The sequence below is a fragment of the Argopecten irradians genome, chromosome 6 (genome assembly GCF_041381155.1).
Source record: "Argopecten irradians isolate NY chromosome 6, Ai_NY, whole genome shotgun sequence".
NCBI lineage: Eukaryota > Metazoa > Mollusca > Bivalvia > Pectinida > Pectinidae > Argopecten > Argopecten irradians.
Genome location: NC_091139.1, coordinates 1,053,419 through 1,074,098, shown reverse-complemented (window position 1 = coordinate 1,074,098; position 20,680 = coordinate 1,053,419). Strand labels below are relative to the sequence as shown.

The 20,680-nt window shown below is 32.5% G+C and overlaps 2 protein-coding genes across 2 annotated transcripts in view; both read right to left on the bottom strand.

Annotated features, from left to right (window-relative positions):
* The window catches only part of LOC138324667 (receptor-type tyrosine-protein phosphatase mu-like), a 36,763-nt gene extending 29,655 nt beyond the window's left edge, over positions 1 to 7,108 (bottom strand). The window contains exons 1-5 of the mRNA XM_069269704.1: positions 6,934 to 7,108; positions 6,585 to 6,672; positions 6,329 to 6,405; positions 5,892 to 5,928; positions 5,566 to 5,663 (exon numbers count right to left, since the gene is read on the bottom strand). Coding sequence (XP_069125805.1) covers positions 5,566 to 5,663; positions 5,892 to 5,928; positions 6,329 to 6,405; positions 6,585 to 6,672; positions 6,934 to 7,044 — 411 coding nt within the window. The 5' untranslated portion in view covers positions 7,045 to 7,108. The remainder of the gene's footprint in view (positions 1 to 5,565; positions 5,664 to 5,891; positions 5,929 to 6,328; positions 6,406 to 6,584; positions 6,673 to 6,933) is intronic.
* A 979-nt stretch (positions 7,109 to 8,087) lies between these two features.
* LOC138326146 (multiple epidermal growth factor-like domains protein 10) lies at positions 8,088 to 18,952 on the bottom strand. Its single transcript, XM_069272274.1, has 11 exons — positions 18,933 to 18,952; positions 15,651 to 15,859; positions 14,680 to 14,925; positions 14,317 to 14,415; positions 13,712 to 13,807; positions 12,743 to 12,838; positions 11,027 to 11,122; positions 10,184 to 10,273; positions 9,186 to 9,262; positions 8,621 to 8,730; positions 8,088 to 8,283 (listed from the first exon to the last, which is right to left on the bottom strand). Exons 1-11 carry the CDS (start codon positions 18,950 to 18,952, stop codon positions 8,088 to 8,090), a joined length of 1,335 nt encoding a protein of 444 aa, XP_069128375.1.
* Positions 18,953 to 20,680: the final 1,728 nt, after the last annotated feature.

Sequence of the window (20,680 nt, the reverse complement as noted above, 5' to 3'; positions counted from 1 at the left end):
AGGACTTTTAATAAAATAAATTACAAATATAGATTACCACAATAAACAGATAATGAAACAAATTTAATTCAAGCATTTATAAATAATAGTCATGTAAAACGGGTCAAGAGATGACAAAAATCAAAGATTGATTGCATATATAAGAAATGAATAGTCTGATTCCTTTTAATTCGAATACCTAAATTATTCATTCAATAATGACAATTTATTTTAAGAAAAGTGAATTGTTTAACATTACCAACAGAGGAATGAAACGAATGAAGCGGTTAAAACAAGCCTGCTCTGAACATACTGTGTGACTACATATGTATAATGTCTAACATCATTTTTGTTTTTCTCAAAAGTTACATTGTATAGAACCCAGGTAGGGATGCAGACACTCAGACATGCGTATATGTAACGCAAATGATGTCAAATGCTTTTTGTCTGAAATGTGACGATGTACTACATTATAATCCAACTTCACATACATTGTATGTTTATTAGAAGTAGTTCATATACAGATATAAAAAACACTTACAGGCACGGACACAGCGTTGATATAGTCAGTTCTATCATTAGAATGGGATTGTAGGTATACTCTGAATCTGTCGACTAAAAACAATAATGGTTTAACACACATATTTCAATGTTTGATCATTAAAAATGCTACACCGCCACAAGAGCATTAATGATACTATCATTTGAAACATTAAGCGATGTATAATCTTGTTTCTATGTGTCTAATCATAACAAACAATTCATATAAGATAAATCAATTTTGATTTTAGCGCATGCACAATCAATACTTGCTCCGAAATAGAGCATAGTGCAATGACGATTTTTCAGGGGGCGCAATTAATAAGTTTTGATATTGAAATAAAATAAGAAACTGTCAATAGTGGGCAATGGTGTAAAATAAGTTACTTTTGTAACTGATGAAAAATATAAAATCGTCAGCTCCTGTGTTTGATAGAGAAAAGAAAACATTCGCTGGCGGTGGAGCATCGTTGAGAGAAATTCTATGAAATTAAAACCGTTCGGAATGTTACGGATGAAAAAAAATTTAATTTCTGAAAATTAAATGAGTACTTTGCATCTTAAGAGACTTACCTGCTAACACAGACAACGTCCTGTTCTTCGCCCTGTTTGACGACAATAAGGCGGCACTGTAGTCTGTCTCGCCATAATCCGGCTTGGAAAGATTGTGTCAGCTTAATATATGACAAATACATAGTTTTTGTAAGTAAATTTCGTAAATACATTTGATTTTTCGCGTTTTTTTCTCTTTTCTTTTTCTTTTTCTCTATGATATTAGCGGCCAACATAGTGCTGTCGACAAACAATATGTATAAAAAACCGTTTGATCTCATCCATTTACTTTTCAAACGACATACATTGTATGTTACCAAATTTGCTGAGTCGAATATTAGCCTCTACGAATATCGGGCAGGCCCATGATATGCAATATATTACATATTATGTTCTTGAAAATGTAACTTTGGTACTCTAAATCGAAGATATTTATGTATCAGTTAATGTTAGCAATTTTTGGTGAATTAGCGTTAAACATAGATTTGTATAACAATATAATTGCGTTTTTTAAAAGCACGCCTTTGTGGCGTGTTCGAATTATGAAAAGAGCTACCAATGAATTGGCAGACAGCGTTTAGTTTTTTTACTTCAATTGATTACCAGCTATATACCATTTACATAACTCGAAAGTCATTGGCAACATTTTCAATTACCATAACGGAACATGGACACATATATTGCAAATGACTACAGTGTAACCCTTTTTACTCGAACTCGCATTCCTCGGATACTCCCACTGGCCCATACAATGCCCCAGTTTTATTCCATGTAACCAAAACCGAATAGCTCAGACAGCTATTCGACGAATCCCCCATATTTGAAAAATATATTTCGTCCGAATGTGTTGGCGTCATTTCAAACTTTGTTTATCTAAAATATCGTATTTTGCATGTATATACATTTCTATTCATTATTGTTATTACAGCGGTTTTAAGTTTCTTTTGAAGAAACATATTCAAATGTCTTTGAAATACATGGTTTGGCATAATTTGAGATATCGTATTTGACCAACCTTTGATTACTCTTAATCTATTACCCCGTATCATTATTATTAACTATAAAACTTGTCAATTGCAGTTCGCGTTAAAGGAGTAAAGTATTTTTCATCGAAGAAAATATTAACATATAACTCAAGTGATATATTTGTTTAACTGTGGTATTGTAACAGTAACTAAATGTTAATATTATTGTTCACAACCATGCAAGTACTAATACGCATCTTAATGTTTACATTGGTAATTAATTCTACCATTGGAGGATCTAAAGAAACTCTTGAAATTCCTTACTTTTTGAGACTTACATTGCTATTAAATAAAACTTTCTACCAGTTTCATATCAACACCAAAGCAAATTATGTATTACCTGGAATTCCTTCCTGATCTTTTGTTTGGTTTGCAGGACCTTCAGAGAAGATATTTCTAAGCTGTGTGTGGAACTTCACTCTAGGAATCAGACTATCTGGCATGTCGAATGCATCAATAAGGAGTTGGTGTATGGCAATGTATTGTTCCTAGATAAATAAATAATACCATTATGTGTAATTATTTTATAATTGATTCAAAATATTATTGTACATAAGGGCTACGTTATTTTTAGGACAAGAAAAGAGATACGTAATTTTTCGGAAGAGAAATTACATAGCCTGTCCTTCAATCTCTGTTTAATTTTATTGAAATATTGAAAAATGGTGAAAATAAAATACGTTACCTTTATTTCCTAACACAAATAATTCAATTTTGCTTGTTACGAGCATTCTCATTGGCTTAAATATTATTTTTATCAGCCCATAAAGGGAAAAAATGACGTCATCGTTTGTTACGTCGCTTCTGATTGGCTGAGATGACGACGTATTGATTTCGTAGACAAAATAAATGAATTTTGAATGTTGAAGAGGTTATCTTTAGAAATTTTTTAGGATTAATTAAACAGACGTTTTTCAGTTATGGAGATATAATACTCTCGTCATAAACAGCTTTTATTTAGAGTACACTCAGTTTTTGTGCTTTATCTCCATAACATAAAATCATTATTCAAGGTTATCATTAAAATGATACATCTCCATACTTTATTTCTTATTGTTCATATATTTATGTTAATAAATAATCAACGGGACTGGAAATATCGTTAACATCTACATTTTTATGCAATTTATTGTGTAATTTAGTTTAAACAAACCCATTAAATAGATTTAAGATAAATTAAAATATCTTGCAATTTAGTTTTGTTATCGTTTATTCTTTAAATCTCCAAATTATGGACAAGATAACCATTAATAAGCAATGTCCATATTGATATATATACATTTTGCCAAGTATGTTTAATTCAGTATTTTGGCTTGTGATCCAATGATTTGGTTGACACTATTGATAAGATACGGATGGTAAAAAACTACTTTTCCCCGGCCAATAAGTAATACTTACTGCGGTTTGAACCATATTAACTCTATCCTCCCGCATTGTTTTAATATACTCTTTGACATCGATACACCCGAACTCTTCACCATATTCCAGAAGAGCATCAAGGGCAAGGAAAGTTCCCGTTCGACCAATTCCAGCACTATTAAATATGTTAGAATATAAAACTTCATCAAATTAGGTTAAATGCAAATATAAATTTACGAACATGCAAAAATCTCCACCTAGAGCAGTATTCATAATTTAATTAAATTCCTAACTCGAAATCCTTCTTACACAAGACGCGTATGTCAATGACAAAGTAAGCAACAGGTATTTTAAGTACTGCGTCTTAGACAACGAAACGCACACGAATTAAGAACCAAAATTCTATAAAACTCAACACACTACACATCTACAGATAAAGTAGGGATATATAAAAAATGAATTTTACAGAATAATATAAATGAAAATGTCATCTTTTCTTACCTGGACTTCAGAGTCATTATCTACGGTAAAGCACATAGAGGGATGTCAGGGAATTTTATAGCAACAGTACAACATGTATTTGATTTATTTCTAACCTGCAGTGGACTACCATTTCTCCGCCCAAGACATTGTTATACTGACGAACACGACGATGGAAGACGACGAGTTCGTTAGGGTCAGGAGTCCCGTGGTCTGGCCACGTGGTATAGTGGAATTGATGTATATGTCGAACTGTCTTCGTCTCATTAAAAAAATGATAAGTAAGTTTCAAATGTGAACGTGATTGGAAATTAATAAAATCAAATGTATTTGGGTTTTTTCACTGGTGTAATAACGAACTGTTCTGCTTGCATGATTTTAGGAATTGATAACAGTGTTTTACGCCTGTTTATAGAAATGTATATATTCCTTCTGCTGTATATTTCATATCAAAGACACACTATACATAACTATCAAGTGACGTTAAGATTTGACCCCGATATTGTTATAAATTTGTAAGTGTAGTTAAAATTAAGTAATATCAAAGACTATTTTTGATGATTTCTTAACAACTTTGGTACAACAGTTGTTGAAAGTCTATACTTGTAAACATGCCTTTATTTTAAACTAGTCGTCATAGGCGTTACGATCATTGCCGAACGGAAGTCGGAAAGTTCATGACCCGCATTCGGAAGAGTTCGGACAGACGTTACGTAGTTACGGTAGTCACATGGCGTTATTGACAACAACGTTTACACTGTCGGTTAACTTCGGCTTGTTTGACTAAATGGGACCCATATAGCAACGTTCAATATATATATTTAACATCTTAAGGTACAAGGAATAACGTACGACAAATTACAGTTTTAAGACATAAATTGATTTATAATGGATGCTTTATATCAATACCTTCCTCTCTGTAACTTTGAATTCTCTGACGACATAAAAAATGCGTAAGACCTTTCTCTATCCAGTATGATGTGGAAGTTTGTTGTGCTCAACGGTTTTCCTTCATCAGGCCAATACTTGTCACACTTAGGCTAAAATAGATCAATCAAATGGGCTTGTAAATTGTGATGACAATGTTGTATTGATTCGATCAACGGGAATAAATCACGTACCACGTGATACCTGCTAACGTTTGTGCGGGATTATTGCTTATATTGGTGATGGAATGACGTCATTTCAGTGCGAAGATTACAAAGAATTATGTTCCATCACCACTGGAGATACTAGTCCCGCACAAACGGTACCATGTATCACATGGTACGTAAATTAGTCGCATTACATAAGAACATTATTGTTAGAAACTGACATTCAGTCACTTTGAGTTACATTATGTAGACTATAGTTTTTGATATATACATTCCCTCCCTCTATCATATAACACTAATGTGAGGAACTGATTCTGTATAGTTGGTAAATTTTGCGAGTGTAAAATTCCGTGATTAACTCTTTGGAATGTATTCACAAGGGTTATTGTGGCGAATCATTTTTAGAGTATTTAAAAGGGTCATTCATATGGCGGACTGATATAGAAAAAAGAATTTGATAAATTTTGCGATTTTTAATATATCCACGAGTTTTGCGAAATTAAATAAAGAATATTACAAACAATACAGTATTATACCTTCCCTCCCTCTATCAGGTTAGTTAACATGACAATCTTTCCTGTCCGTTGTTGCCAAACCATTCTCCAGAAGTCGTTAACAGTGCCTGGCCTTGGTCCTGCCCAATGGAGAAGTTTAATTTCTATCAGACATGTAATACATGAGTATGATATATCAACTATCATGTGAATCACTTGCACTAAATAATAGCATTTATTTATAATAAGAAAAAGATATATAAGAAATTTTTCTTATTAAAATAGGAATTTGGTGGTTATCAGACTTGGTATGAACGGTGATCATTTTGTCGTTTGTTGCCTTTATAATTCGGGTATGCATATTTCACCTTGAGTTGCGATGTATACTGCAGGTCTTGTAACACTCTGTAAGATATCACAAGCATATCGTCGTGAATAGAATAATGAATAATTGATATAATGTATACATCAATATTAAATAAAATTCGTGATCCAAGTAATACGGTTAATTTTAGGAAGACCCGTTACTAACGTAATCAACTGCAATAATCAATGTACACTTTAGCACAAACAACTGTAGCGCAGATGTGAACAATGTAAATATGAGGTTTTAGCACGGATTTAAGTTAGCGCCATTCGGTGATTCAATACTGAGAGAATGAAATACCATCTTTAACAAATTAGCGCTGTGCATGAATAAGCGCTTCAAAGATAACCCGTAAAGCACTAAAATAAATTTACTGCTTAAGAAAGTTTAAAATACTCATTGGAATGAATTATATTTATTGTATTTGTTTGTACTTACATCAATGAAGTTAGCGTTGATGTAGTCCGAGTGAGGATCGTTTCCAACAGTCTCCAGGACAACACGTGAATGGTCATCTGAAGAAATTAGACAACGTTCATGCAAACTGCGTAAATTGAAACAATTATCATTACTCTGCTATATACATTTTTATTATCATTACTCTGATATATACATTTTTATTATCATTACTCTGATATATACATTTTTTACTTAAAAAAAATAACATTTTATTAAAAAATACAGACAAACTTACATGGAAAGGTTGTCTTAAACCTATTCTTCCATTTGTTTTGTTCTAACATTCCAATGTTATGATAATGTAACGATCCACTGGGTATCGACTGGAAAAATGACAAAAAAATAGAATATTTAATGTTAAAAATAATTCATAATAAAAAAAATAAAGATATTCGAACATTAATTTTACATAGTTTTGTTTTCTTTTTCATTTTCTTTCTTCTACTTTAATTTTAGTTTTTGTGTTTTAGTTTACAGAATATTGCCATTAAAACTGACATCACGGTAATACACTCCTTAGCTATTTTCGCTTATGTAATATGTATACTTATCCCTGAAATAGTTTTAAATATATATATGATTACTTTGTATTCATCACGGAAAGACTTTGCCTTATTTTGCATCTTCTTGTCCACAACATATTTGAGACTGGAGACTGGAATTCCAACTTGACTCGAGTTAACATACACACACATTCACCAGATCCAGACCTTTCCCTGACCTGACCAGTATTTACGTACACACTGGCGGCCGCTTCAGGTAGTTCGTCCTCTCCTGATAATATGTCATAATTCTGAATACGGAGGCTTCGAGATCCCAAAACGACGTGTGTAAAGTACTTTTCATCGTCGATTAGCCCCAACCTTTTGGTGATTATGACGCCATCTGTTGACGTGAATTTCGTCACGTCATAATCACCTATAGAAATGGGACTAATCGAGTAAATTATACTTTACCCACGTCGTTAAGCATCTCGAAATCCATGTATTACGATTATTTAAGAGTTTCTTAAAACCATATCATGAGAACACAACGGTAAAATAAGTATCTAGTGTCCGTTTCCTATCTTTGGCACGCTGTAGCCTTGTACATGAAAACCAATATCCGTCCCATAAATAAAGATACCAAACACACATATATTTTAATGTCTGTACTGTTTAGCAGATTCGATTAGTATAAAATCATTGCTTTCTAAAAAAAAAAAACTAGGTAAAATGTAGCAGAAAAAAATGTGAAGTTACATTTTTTATAGTTAAAACATTGAAATGCTTGCGTTTATGTAGTCAATATACTTAATTTTCTCAAGATGTTTGTAGGACATTTTACCATAATAGAGGAACATATATTTCATTTATAAATTCACTGCTTATTATAAAAACTAAATGTAAATATTTTTTTTATTTGAAAATAAAACAATAGTGGTATGTTAATTTATATTTATCATAAAAATGTACTTTAAGGTTGATTGCGTTATATTTGCCCTTCAGCAAAACACAAAAAAAAACACACGGGCTGTTTCTCTTACTAAGAAATTACATTTTTTAAAAGATAAAAAAAATCAAGACAGCAGTATCATCCCTATGTACAATGCTCTTACTAGATTTCACGATTTTTATTCAATAATAATTTAACAAGGTGAATGATTCCTTGATTTAAATACTGAATGGTAATATAGATCAATATTTCGCGAGATGAACTTTCACGAATTCATCTTGATCGTGTAATTTGTGAAAGTAAATCATTGCGCGAGCAAAATTTGGTTTATAACTTTATAATAGGCACCACCAGATGTATTCCTGTTGCGTATCCCTTCTTCCTCTGGTCTAGCTTGCGTGCTATCAGTTCCCTCTGGCTCCGAGTATATGTTCTTCGAATGCACATTAGGACGCCCAATGTCACTGAAATATTCTTGATTGTCAGCCTTTTGTCGACGCCTAGAGAGAAATAAATGTATTATTCAATAATTCAATATCCACGATACAATATTTGATGTATATGCATTAAATTGAAAAAACGTCAAATACGTAATCCAATCCGTCTTTCTGCGCGATGTGCGTTTTATTTACAGCCATCGACTTACCAATGAAAAAAATTCACAAGTTACGTACGAATTACTTGAAATCTTAGGGGTTAAATATGTAATATATTCACATATAATGATGTGTAGTTCTGCGGGAGATATGCATTTTATAAAAATACTTCAACTTCTTAAAGAAATTAAACTACGTACGCAACATTCTGTTGTTATAGAAGTAAATTACATGAGAATACCTTATGATAACTATGACGATGATAAAAACGATGACGACGACACAAATCACACCCACTACTGCACCTATTATCGGCGTTACATCTAATTGGGTCTGTTTTATCTTCCTTTTCTGATAAATGTAAAATAATATATAAAAAAAATTGTATAAACAAAGAAATTATGAAAACATCAAATAACATATTTAGTATTACGCTAACTTGACTGTACATATCTTACTGTCATGACCGAATGTTAAGTGATTTCAAATTCCATTGTTCCTGCTTAAGATGACCATGCGATATATCCTTATTTTATATCGAAGCAATTACATTGTAATCTATGTCAGCTGCATGTTGCGTCGATATAATTTGAATTTACAACGTCCAATACAGTAATTGAGATAATTTGAAAATTGTCGATAGCTGAAAACACCTAAAGATACACTACCATAATAGACGATGTTATAAATGATGCACTGATTATTATGTGTGATGAAATAGAGTAAGAAAATTAAAAAAGGTAAACTAGTTACGTGAATTGCAGTAAGTCCCTTGATATACCTGGAAAACAAGCGGTCAAACATACTCCGGATTCCATTTCACATCTCCCCCATTGACCGCATGTCATGTTACAATTCATTTCCATATAAACTGGTGCACACTCTTTATCGACCAAAAATAAAATTATTCACTCAAACGTAAACCATTAATAAACATGCTTATACATAACCAAACTTAATACTTCTTATTTTAGCTCCAAATACAAATATTAAGAACTATTTGTCTCTCAATTAGTTCAATTTATCATATAAAGACATTATTTTCCGGGTTACTTTCACCGGCCGCTGTCGACAGCCGGGGAAATCTCCAGTGTGGATGTTTTAAATTTCTTTTTAGCGTGTAACTTATACACAAGTCATTTGCAATTGTATTCTGATTCCCTTTTGCCGGAAAAAAAAAAACTGGTATATAATTTGTAATTTTAATCGTACACATTAGATTTTAATTTTTAGAATTATCTGTTCCAGATTCCTTTTTAATATTAGCAGTTTTTAAATTTCATGTTCAAGCCTTAGCCAACCTCTGCCATTCAATCGAAATTATAATATATTTAAATATAATAACCTACACACATGTTTAGTACTCCTCAGTCCATTTAAGCTTCATTGCAATTTGGAGACCCTATTTGGCTTCCTAACTGATTCGTGCAGATTTATTTATATAAATTTAACATTGTCACAAAAATACATTTTATGTTCCAACTTTGCTTTTTTGTTTTTTCTTCTATTCAAAGTTAATTAGTCAAAATTTGTTCATTTATCAAATACAGTATTAATATAACTAATTGTTTTGAAAGGCACAGAAAAAAGATCCTTAATAAAGCATGTTTGTTTTTGTGTGTTTGATTAAGCAAACGCCTTTTAATAACCAGGGGTCATGTAAGGAAGGCATCCCATGTATGCGGTGTCTAGCGGGTATGAAGTGCGAGGTATGTGTTTTGGGAGACTGTGGTATGTTCGTGTTGTGTCTTCTTGTATAGTTGAATTGATGCCCTTTTTATAGAATAAGTAAAGGATTACGTACCATTACAATATCCAGTCTGCTGTCCACATTCCCTACATCCGCTAGGACATGGTACGGAGCAGACTGTACCGTAAAATCCCTTCTCACAACCTAAAGTATTATGACATAAATACTATTATATCTTATTGTAAAACACGTAAATAAAGAACACGCTTACAACGAATTCATGGTTATGATATAATACTTTTTCATTCTTCGTCAAGGTTTTTGTGAGATGTGTATGATTCTGTTTTATATATAACGACTATGCTTATTATGAAGTGATTTTGTTGGTCCCCACAAATTCTTTATAACCGTGCTTTGCTGTGCTATTGTTTAGATTAATTTTGTTTTCTTTTTTAGATTTTAACAATTGGCTATAAAGTTTGAAAAAAATCGTACTACATTGTAGCTCCTTATGTATGGCATAATATAACATTTTGGAAAATTTTCTATCGTACATCATTGCAATAAAATATGACATTGGTTTTATTTTAATAAAAAAAAAACATAATGATAATCTCCCTGTTATTAGAGAATACAACAATTCCCGCTAGCGATTTTAATGCGAAATCTTGGTGCATTTTGTTTTTATAGATATACGGACATACATTGAAGATCGAATAAGATTGTCTACGGGGATGGTTCCTGATCTGATACGACTGATATGGTATTTTAAACATTTTAATTTTTTCCACTCAAAATCACCTCTGATTGTTTTGCACGGATGTTTTGCTTTCATGTTTGCTTACTTCAAAATAGTATGCTTTAAGACAACATCACGTTTTTAATAGTACTGATCATTATATGTATTAGACAGGTAAAGTACGTTTTCAAAATTATAATCATTTGCGTGTATTTTACCTGTGCAAGTTCCGTTGTCTTTGTCACACAATTGATCCTTACAGTTCATAGAACAGGTCTGTTCGCATTGAACGCCATACTTCTGAGCAACGCAATCTGTTATACACAATTATCTTTTTACACAAGTAAATGCAATCTATGTATGTCATTTACTGTTAGGTATGAGGTTTGCACGGAACTGTTTTTTTATGATAATATTTGCTTACCTCAAAATAGCATGTGTAAACAAAACAACTTCTGCCATTCATTTTAAATTCAATTATATTCAAATAGATTAATATTATATACAGTTCTCTGAGTGCATTAAGGCTTTAATGATTTTTTGATAACCCTTTTGGCTTCCTAACCTATTTGTGTGTTTTGATTGATATGAGTTTAATAATTTCAAAATTAAATTCTATCTTCCAACTTCAGTCTGGTGCTTGTCTTCAATTTAAAGTTCAATAATACATTGAGTTTGTTATCAAACACAGTATTTACTGCAACTAATTGTTTTATAAGGCACATAAAATTATCCTTAATTAAACTTGTTTGTTAGATTAACTAACGTCCTACTAACAGCCTGGGTCATGTAAGGAAAGCTTCCAATGTATGCGGTGTGTATCAGGTGTGAAGTGCGAGGAGCGTGTTTTGGGAGACTGCGGTATGTTTGTGTTGTGTCTTCTGGTAGAATGGAACTGTTGTCTTTTTTATAATAGAATTAAAGTCTTACGTACCAGTACAGTCACCAATCTGCTGTCTACATTCCACACAGCCGCTAGGACATGGTACGGAGCAGTTTGTGCCGTAAAATCCCGTCTCACAACCTAAAGTACAATTGTATCTTAATTTTGATTTCCGTGTTGTCAAAAAATGCAGCAATTCCCGCTGTCGGTCTTACATGAGAAATCTTGGTGCATTTTGTTTTTATAAATATACTGACATAGATTGAAGATCTAATTAGATTGTCCACGGTGTTGCTTTCTGATCTGATACGACTGATATGGTATTTCAAACATTCATGTTTTTTTACTAAAAAAAACACCACTTATAGTATTGCACGGAGGTTTTGCTTCTATGTTTGCTTACCTCAAAATAGCATGTTTTAAGATAATATCACATTTCTAATAGTACTGATCAGTATGTGTATTATAAACTTTAAGTACGTTTTCAAAATTATATTTATTTGCAAGTAATTTACCTTTGCAAGTTCCGTTGTCTTTGTCACACAGTTGATCAAAACAGTTCATAGAACAGCTCTGTTCACAGTGAACGCCATACTTCTCAGCAACACAATCTGCTATACACAATTATTTTTTTCACAAGTAAATAGTTTTATATGGTATTTACAAATCAGTATAATATTTGCCCGGAAAAGTTATTTTCATGACACTGATCACTTACCTCAAAATAGTATGTGTAAAGATGACAACAACACGTTTCTAATAGTACTAAACATAGATATGCGTTTTCACAATTGTAATTATTTGCAATAATTCATAATTTGCATCATTATTCGTTATCTTTGTCACACATGTAAACAACTGATATGTTTTTTCGTTAATACTGAGGCGATAACCAAACCTTGTCATCTCCAGAAAATATAGATATCTAGCACTTATTGAAATTCTGGTATATATTTCACGGGAATTGGAATATGTTTATCAACCTGGCGGACCGATTTAAGAATCATTTAATCAGTTAAAGCCACGCTCACTTCAGTCTGCCGCTCCTTACCACTGCAGATTCCATCTATATTCTCACATAATCTATCCAGGCAATTCAGGGGACATTCACTTTCACATTTAATTCCGTACTGCTGTGGAACACAATCTGAAAAAGTAGCAATTGGAATCAGTGTGTTTAAGGAAAGAATGGGAAATTCGTTATTATTTTGTATATATTATGAAAATTTTCGAGCTTCTCTCCTCAAAAAGAAATAATTGTATGTTTTTAATTCATGAAAATGTTTACTGGATAATTGCATTTATTTGCAAATGATTGAATATAGTATCGGTTGGTATTGGCAAATGGTATTCTATGATATGCATGTTTTTTTAATAAGAATACTAATGATAATAATAAGGAATATCCCTTCAGTTGACTGTAAACTGAGGAAAATATCGTTCAATATGGCCATTATCTATATACACTATACGCTATATCCTTTCAATCTGTACATCAAAATTATTAAACCAGTACTTCGGAACACAATATGTAAACTGACAATGAGCCGGGCTACAAGACTAATATACTTTGTCATACTTTGTCATACGCGCCAGGTGCGTACGACAATTTCAATGAGATTCAATATATCTCTCCGTCCATCATATTACACATAACAAAATGTTTATATCAAATATTATATATATTATATTATATATTTATTTGCAACAAGCGTAATATGTCCATGGTACATGTTCACATTAATCGGCAGTGACAAGATAATGCTAGGAATAATGAAATACACTGTTTTTATATTTAAGGGATATTAAATTTTTTGTTAAAGTGATACCATTTCCCTCACTCCTTCACAGTGAAAATTGACAATTCTGCACTTATTTTTGTATTTCTTATTATCATTCGTTTGGACATTTAGCCTTATTGATGAGAGGATAATTTCAGCTTTACTGGCAACAACTATTCTGTTACTAGTCGTCGAAATCCTGACATTTAAAATTTATGTTGACAGCCGTTTTTGCTCACCGAGACAATTGCCATAAGATTTTTCACACAATTCATCCAAGCAGTTTGATGAGCAATTCGTATCACACTTGTTTCCGTACGTCTGTGGAAAGCAATCTATGGAGAAAAGCAATACGAGTGAAAAATGGAACTTCTCGTTACGTTCCCAGATATAGTCAAAATGGTCAGCAGTAATGATAATTAGGAATATTAATAATTGAAAGGAGCGAGGAAACAAAATGCTTAGATTTCAAGACAATCAAAAACATAACTAACTTCCGTTTTCCATATACAAACATGCAGTAAATGTGACCATGCATAATTTTTATCTTTAAATGTTGTTATCCGGCTGTTAAATCGGTATATAGATCGGACTGTCCAAGAGTTTACTCATATATGATAAGACTAGAAATAAGAATATATGCAATTTGTCTATAGTACAGAGGCGTTGATTTGAATGCAAGGTTTTAAAATTAAATGTTTTTTTGTAATAGCACTGCTTAGATCCTGTTTTATGCTACATTGAGACGATTGGTGTTCATATCACTTATCTGAGTGTTAACAAAACCCTATGACACATCTATATATATATATATATATATTAGTACCGTCGATGGATAACTTACAGAAACAGTCCCCTGTCGTAGCATTACAATTACCGCCGAGACAATTCCCGGAACACACACTGGCACAGTTACCATCACCATATCTTCCTACTGTACATCCTATGTAGAAAAAGGAAACACTGATCGATTTTTGCAGGTAATGAAGAGTCGTATCTATTTCTGTTTCGCTAATTGTCATATTTTGGGAAAAGCTTTGTATTTTTATCAAACTAAAATCATTATAGTATACCTGCTGAAGGTTTTGCAATCAATACCTAATACACAAATGTATACGTATGTGTTTGAAAGTCAAATCAGGGATATGGGTTTCCCGTTAAGGGAAAATGCTAATTTTGTATATTACTAAAAATACATAATACTTACCCCAAACCTGTACCTCGCATAACTCCAGAACAGCGAAATTATCGTACCAACCGTGACGTTTTGGGTTGTTTCTATAGTTGTACACGGTCACGTACTGACCTACATACGGGCACTGGTGAGTCACCACCATCTGTACTTCATCCCTCGTTCTGCTCATGTCTTCAAAACAGAGGACGCCATCTTGTGGAGAAGTAGTAGAGTTTGATACATAAAGTTGATAACCGGCAAAACGATGCGGATATAGATCTTCAAAATAAAACAATAATTATTTTTTTGAAATACTTTTTGATGATAAGTTACTTTTTTAGAAAGGGTTTTTGACGCCCTAAAAAACGTTCTTATACCTGAAATTAGAAAGTTTTCAAAATTACAACATTTTATTTAAAATATTTGTAATGTTTATCAACGTTAAAAAAACGCAACCCGAAACTGTATTTGTCGGCATTGGCTGTTTATAACGGAAAGAGCCGAGGATTGATGGCCAAAATATTTTACGACGATTGAAATATCCCCGTCAACCTGACACACCCATGCATGATTATATGTTCTCCCATACTTTAACGAAACATTATGAAGGTACAATTGTATAAGCATATTTCCAAATGCTGCCATCATAGGAACGTGGCTATGCGTCAAAATCGATAACCCAGTCAAGTATGGGAGAAAATCTTGTCAAGTATGAGAGAAATCCCCGTCCGCTTGACGGAGCCATGTAAGCTTCTATTAATTCACACTATTTGTTTAACAAATATCAATAGAAAGTAGTACCCAGTGTGAACCACTCTTAGCACTTCTAGTATCTCTACTGTTACATTATCATTCGGTAACTGAACAAAAACCTATTCCCAAACTTATATGGTTAAAATAAATTTGTCATTGTAAACATTATTCCTTACGACAACCTTACGACTAGTAAACTAGTTGTTCTAAATTAACCATAAAGACTATTTGAGCTAAAAAATCATATTCACCTCTATAGAATATGGTGATAGCGTTAATAATAGTCGTCAACTGGCCAAGATCCACCCGCCACCAGGCTGTCGTTGATCCTGTATCACTTGTATGTGAGCAGCAATGAGAATCAAGAGTTCTAGTGACACAATTATCAACTGCTCTGTCGGCTCCCCAGTTATAGTAATCGGAACTCTGGCTTGCTGACCCTCCAACAGCACAACATTCCCTATGGTGTTACATGTATAAAGGATACACTTGAACAACACTTTTTTTTATGTTATGGAGATATATAACACAAAAATCTGAGTGCACTCTAATAAAACTGCGGAGCCGATTTATAATGCAGAGTACAATAAGATTGTTGTATTATAACTCCATAAGTATAATAATATTTATATTCAAATTAATCCATATAAAATCAATATACTAAATACGTTATATATAATTTCTTTAAATATCTAAAAAGTCACTTTGGGGCACTCTTTTGCTATGAAATCATGACGCCGTCATTTCAATCAGCCATTTCCGTATAAAACGGCGACGCCATATTTTCATGTATGGGCCTGATTAAGTAAATTATATGCAAATTAACAGATGCTCGTTACAATTCAAAATGAAATATATTACCAATATTTATTCGTTTTGCTTTCAATGGTACATACCTTCAATGAAAGGCTTTTCATTATGAATATATAACTGGGAAATAAGTTTCGTAAACTGTAGAGATCCAAAAACATTAGCTTGAACAGCTAAAGATGCTCCACCTCCGAAAGAGCATAAACGAAGTTCATCATTTGAACAATAATTTGATAGTTAATCATGTATATATATATTGTCTAACTAACACAAAAATTAATGTAAAGTAATTTATTTTGCTTTTGGTGTATGCGCAATCAGTAGTTTATTCCATATAGGACATAGTAACACAGATTTTTTTCGGGCTTCACTAGTTATTTGCTATATCTATATCTTGAAATCAAATTAGAAATTTAGAACTTTTCAAGGGTGTTAATAGTGTAAAGTAAGTATTTTTTTTGTATGTGAAGTAAAAAACTAAAAAGTTTTTGATAGAGATTAAAATAACCATTCGTCAGCGATAGAGCATTTCATTTCAAATAGTATTTATTATAGTTATCTAATTTTTCCTATAATCATTTTAGATTCTGACAAACCGCCCCTAAACTTTATTCCCTTATTTTTCTACGTTTCCCAATCGGTATTGGTGGTCAATATATATAATTATTACGTATTTTTACCCACTACCAACGATGGAATATAACATATCTATAAGAACTATTCTAGGGATGGATACTTTGATATGTATGCTCATTAGGAATCCTAAGAGAGTATGTGATCTTAATACCCAGGTAGTGTAGGCTAATACAGGTTTAACCTGCATGTATATATATTATAATGTCCCGATGGTTTACCAACCAAAAAAAAAAAATAATAATAATCCACACGCACATAGAAATCATATAAATACACGCTTAAAGCTAACAATGCAAGTTAAAAAGCATGCGTTTGAGATTTTAGAAATATAAAGAAATAAAATGAAAAATATTTCATATTTCATAATTGTCTGAGACATCCTCAATTATGACAGTGTCGTCTCCAAGAAAGATAGTCTCGATTAAATCATTTCAAACTTGCATTGTCACTTTAAGGTGTTTGCCGATATGGTGACGTAACTTCATAATGATAACAAACTTTTAAACTATCCCTTGAGATGGCTGTGATTTTATTAGAAGAGCACAATATTTCGCAGTATATGAATTGTAGCGCGCATGTAATAAACTCAGAATCGATATACACATTATATTATTACCAGTACAATAAAAATTTATCGAACCTGTATTTATTTAACAAAACGAGTATTTCTATCAAAACACTCTCCCTTGGTATCTATGTGACATCATCAATTTAATATGATTGTTATAATTAGTGGTCACGTATTATGATTGTAATATGAACTGGTACCGCTTTTCATTGACTAGCCAGTAAGGGAAATTTCTCTCATCATAACTCTTTTCAAAATTGGCGGACAATCATAGTAAGTAAAATTGTCATAATAAAACGTCGTAGGTTATGGAGTTACAAGCTAATAAATCACTCTTTCAAAGAGAAAATGGATTTTGAATGTGGATATGAGGATAGGATCTTTACACTCGAGATCACAACAATGTTGTAAAACACTCGGCAAAAGCCTTGGGTTTTTAGAATTTGTTGACCCTCGGTAAAGAATCTCCCTATACCTTCATATCCACAAATGAAAGGAGTCTTATAATATTGTAAACCTGACGTCAGTCAACATTGGTGAAATATGTCAGAATAGTTGCGCATCCTGAAAACAATTGCAGTCTAGGCATATCACGATATGTAATTATGTGATCAAAGTTATGCTGAAATTATTGATAAATCACAAGATGTTCTATACAACTCGTCTCGAAAACTTTTAACGTTTACTGGACGTCATGTTTTCAGGTTATTTAAAATAGATAGTTATACATTCTAGAACTGTTGTGTTATTGCATTAGGTCCTGTTCGTTCGTATGACCGAAGCAGTTACAGAAATGACTTTCTTTTCACCATTACCACCATTGAAAAGTTTTGAGCTTCCTATTTTACTTTAAAACAACAATATTAAAACTAATTAATTGGGTCTCTAAAACGTGTACGGAATATGAATTGCGCATCCACTAAAAGCAAAACAAATAATCTTGTGTTATTTTTTTGTGTTAATTAGACATATATAAAATTCTACGGTGAGTAACTTCCCAATTAGTAGTTCAAATAATGAACAATCGATATTCTGCTCTGTATGGCCTGTGTGTTGAGCATCTTTAAGATAGAAAAAATAAATTATTATTTTTTATCAGTTTCATCCATCTCCAAGCCCACCTCTATTACTCAAGGTAAACATGTATGGTTGCGTGCACAGTTATTCATTTTCACAGAAAAACTGACTGAAGGAAAATCCGCCGCGATAAATGGTTTGCATTATATCATTATCGATCCGCTCACACCCTGTTTCGCAGACGTTTTTATTATTCATCAATCAATAAAAATAGTAGTTCATTTCCTAGAGAAGGAAGATCATGATTTATCCATCCAAAGTAGTCATGTGTTTGGTTCTGCCAATTGACCAGTTTTTTTTGGAATACAATGCAAGTCCATATAATCTCGTTAATATATTTCGTTACATAATATAAGCATCAGAATACTTACGTTCCAGATCTTAAATATTGTACATACACAAAGTCAAGATCAGCATACCACATCTCTTCCCAACATCCCACCTTAACACTTCCTTAGCCATTATTGACTTTGGACACTTTTATTCGCGACAAGGAAGCATCCTGGGCACATTTTAAATGTCCATAGTATTTAATTACTCGGACAAAGCCCGGTGTCCAATATATTAGGGAACATCTGACCGGAAAGATTATTACTTGTATTACTTACTGCTTGATAGCTAAAGAAAATCTATCTTACAATATATAAAAATAAACGTTTTAACCACAAGATTCTGTAAAGGTAAGATTACATTTTGCCGATTAAATTTTTACGTAATTAAATATATTAGAATAAACGGTTTCAAAACGGTTTTTTCCTTTTTTCGCCTTCCCTTCTTTTTTTCCTGGAAGCACTGCAGGTAATGTAATGCAAGTTTTGTTTATTTAATCTTAAAGCTTTAACGCAATCAGCTGGTAATTTTTGGACGGGGAGCATAAATTTAACCTTTACAAACCAGACGGCAAATGGATAAGCCGTACTGAACACAGAACACACGCCAGGAGGTAACAACGGCAACAACTACCAACCCCCGTGCATGTAAACTAGCGGTAGGAGATACATGTCGATATTTTACCAGTCCTTAAATTTATTGAACTTGACGGCCCGATATATTTCCGCTCTACATGCGTATCAAAATAAGGAGGATTTCCGAATAATATGTGTTTTGTCATTCGTAACACACCATCCCAGGGCGAGAAAAGAATAGCAACAACACATTTCACGAAATAAATTCAATTCCATAATTATCCTGAATCCAATCTTAAATATTATCATGGGAGACGATGAATACTATCTCGCAAGGGACGTTTATAACGAACATCTAGAGATCAACGAAATCACTTCGTTATACACATAGTATTATAGATATAAAAAATAAACTTGACGAAGAACAAAACTTCTTAATGTTGTAACCATGGATTTATTGAAAACATATTCATTATCAACCGTGTTTACTGTAAATACATATTTTATTCTGCAAACTGTTTATTATTGACACTGTATGAAAAACAAAACTTTGTCTCTTTTGGTTGTAAATTACATATCCTTTGGTTGTATATTTAAAGAGTCATCGTTTGAAGCAAAGTTCAGACTTGAATAAACTTCAAAGTATAATCGATTTTTTCAAGTTTCGATCTATTCAAAGTATAATCGATTTACTGCTGTTCCACTTTCACTGGCACAGACTATTGCTAAATAACGTTGATATTTTACAAGATTTGGCAAATAGATTTGAATTGTTCATGAAGCCAAATATTACATAGATATAAATTGTAATCATTATCAGTATCTTTGATAAATAATATCCCTACAAAATGTTTCACACTTTTCGATATCGCACATCGTTGTCATTGTATCCGGAATACCATAACTACAGGCATATGTACACTTACACAGTGGGTACATTCAAAGACTGTTATTCACTTTAAATCTCGAACTAACTATTGCGAATCTTAAGGTCATTGTTCCAAAAATAATATTGTATTGCTTTTATTATGGGTTTCCATGTCTTAATAGCGATATCTGCTGTGTTTTTGCTGTAGGAGACTACTTTTAACCGGTTTATCAGGCGCGTCATTAAATGATTATGGGTTTTAGTACCACAGTGACTTAAATTACAAAGATGCTCACTTACATATATACATTTTATCCTGCAACTGCCGCAATACTGACGGATAACTATTGCCGGATAAACTTGTGCTTTATCCGTCAATACGAAATACTTTATCCGTCAACACAATGACGTGAATTT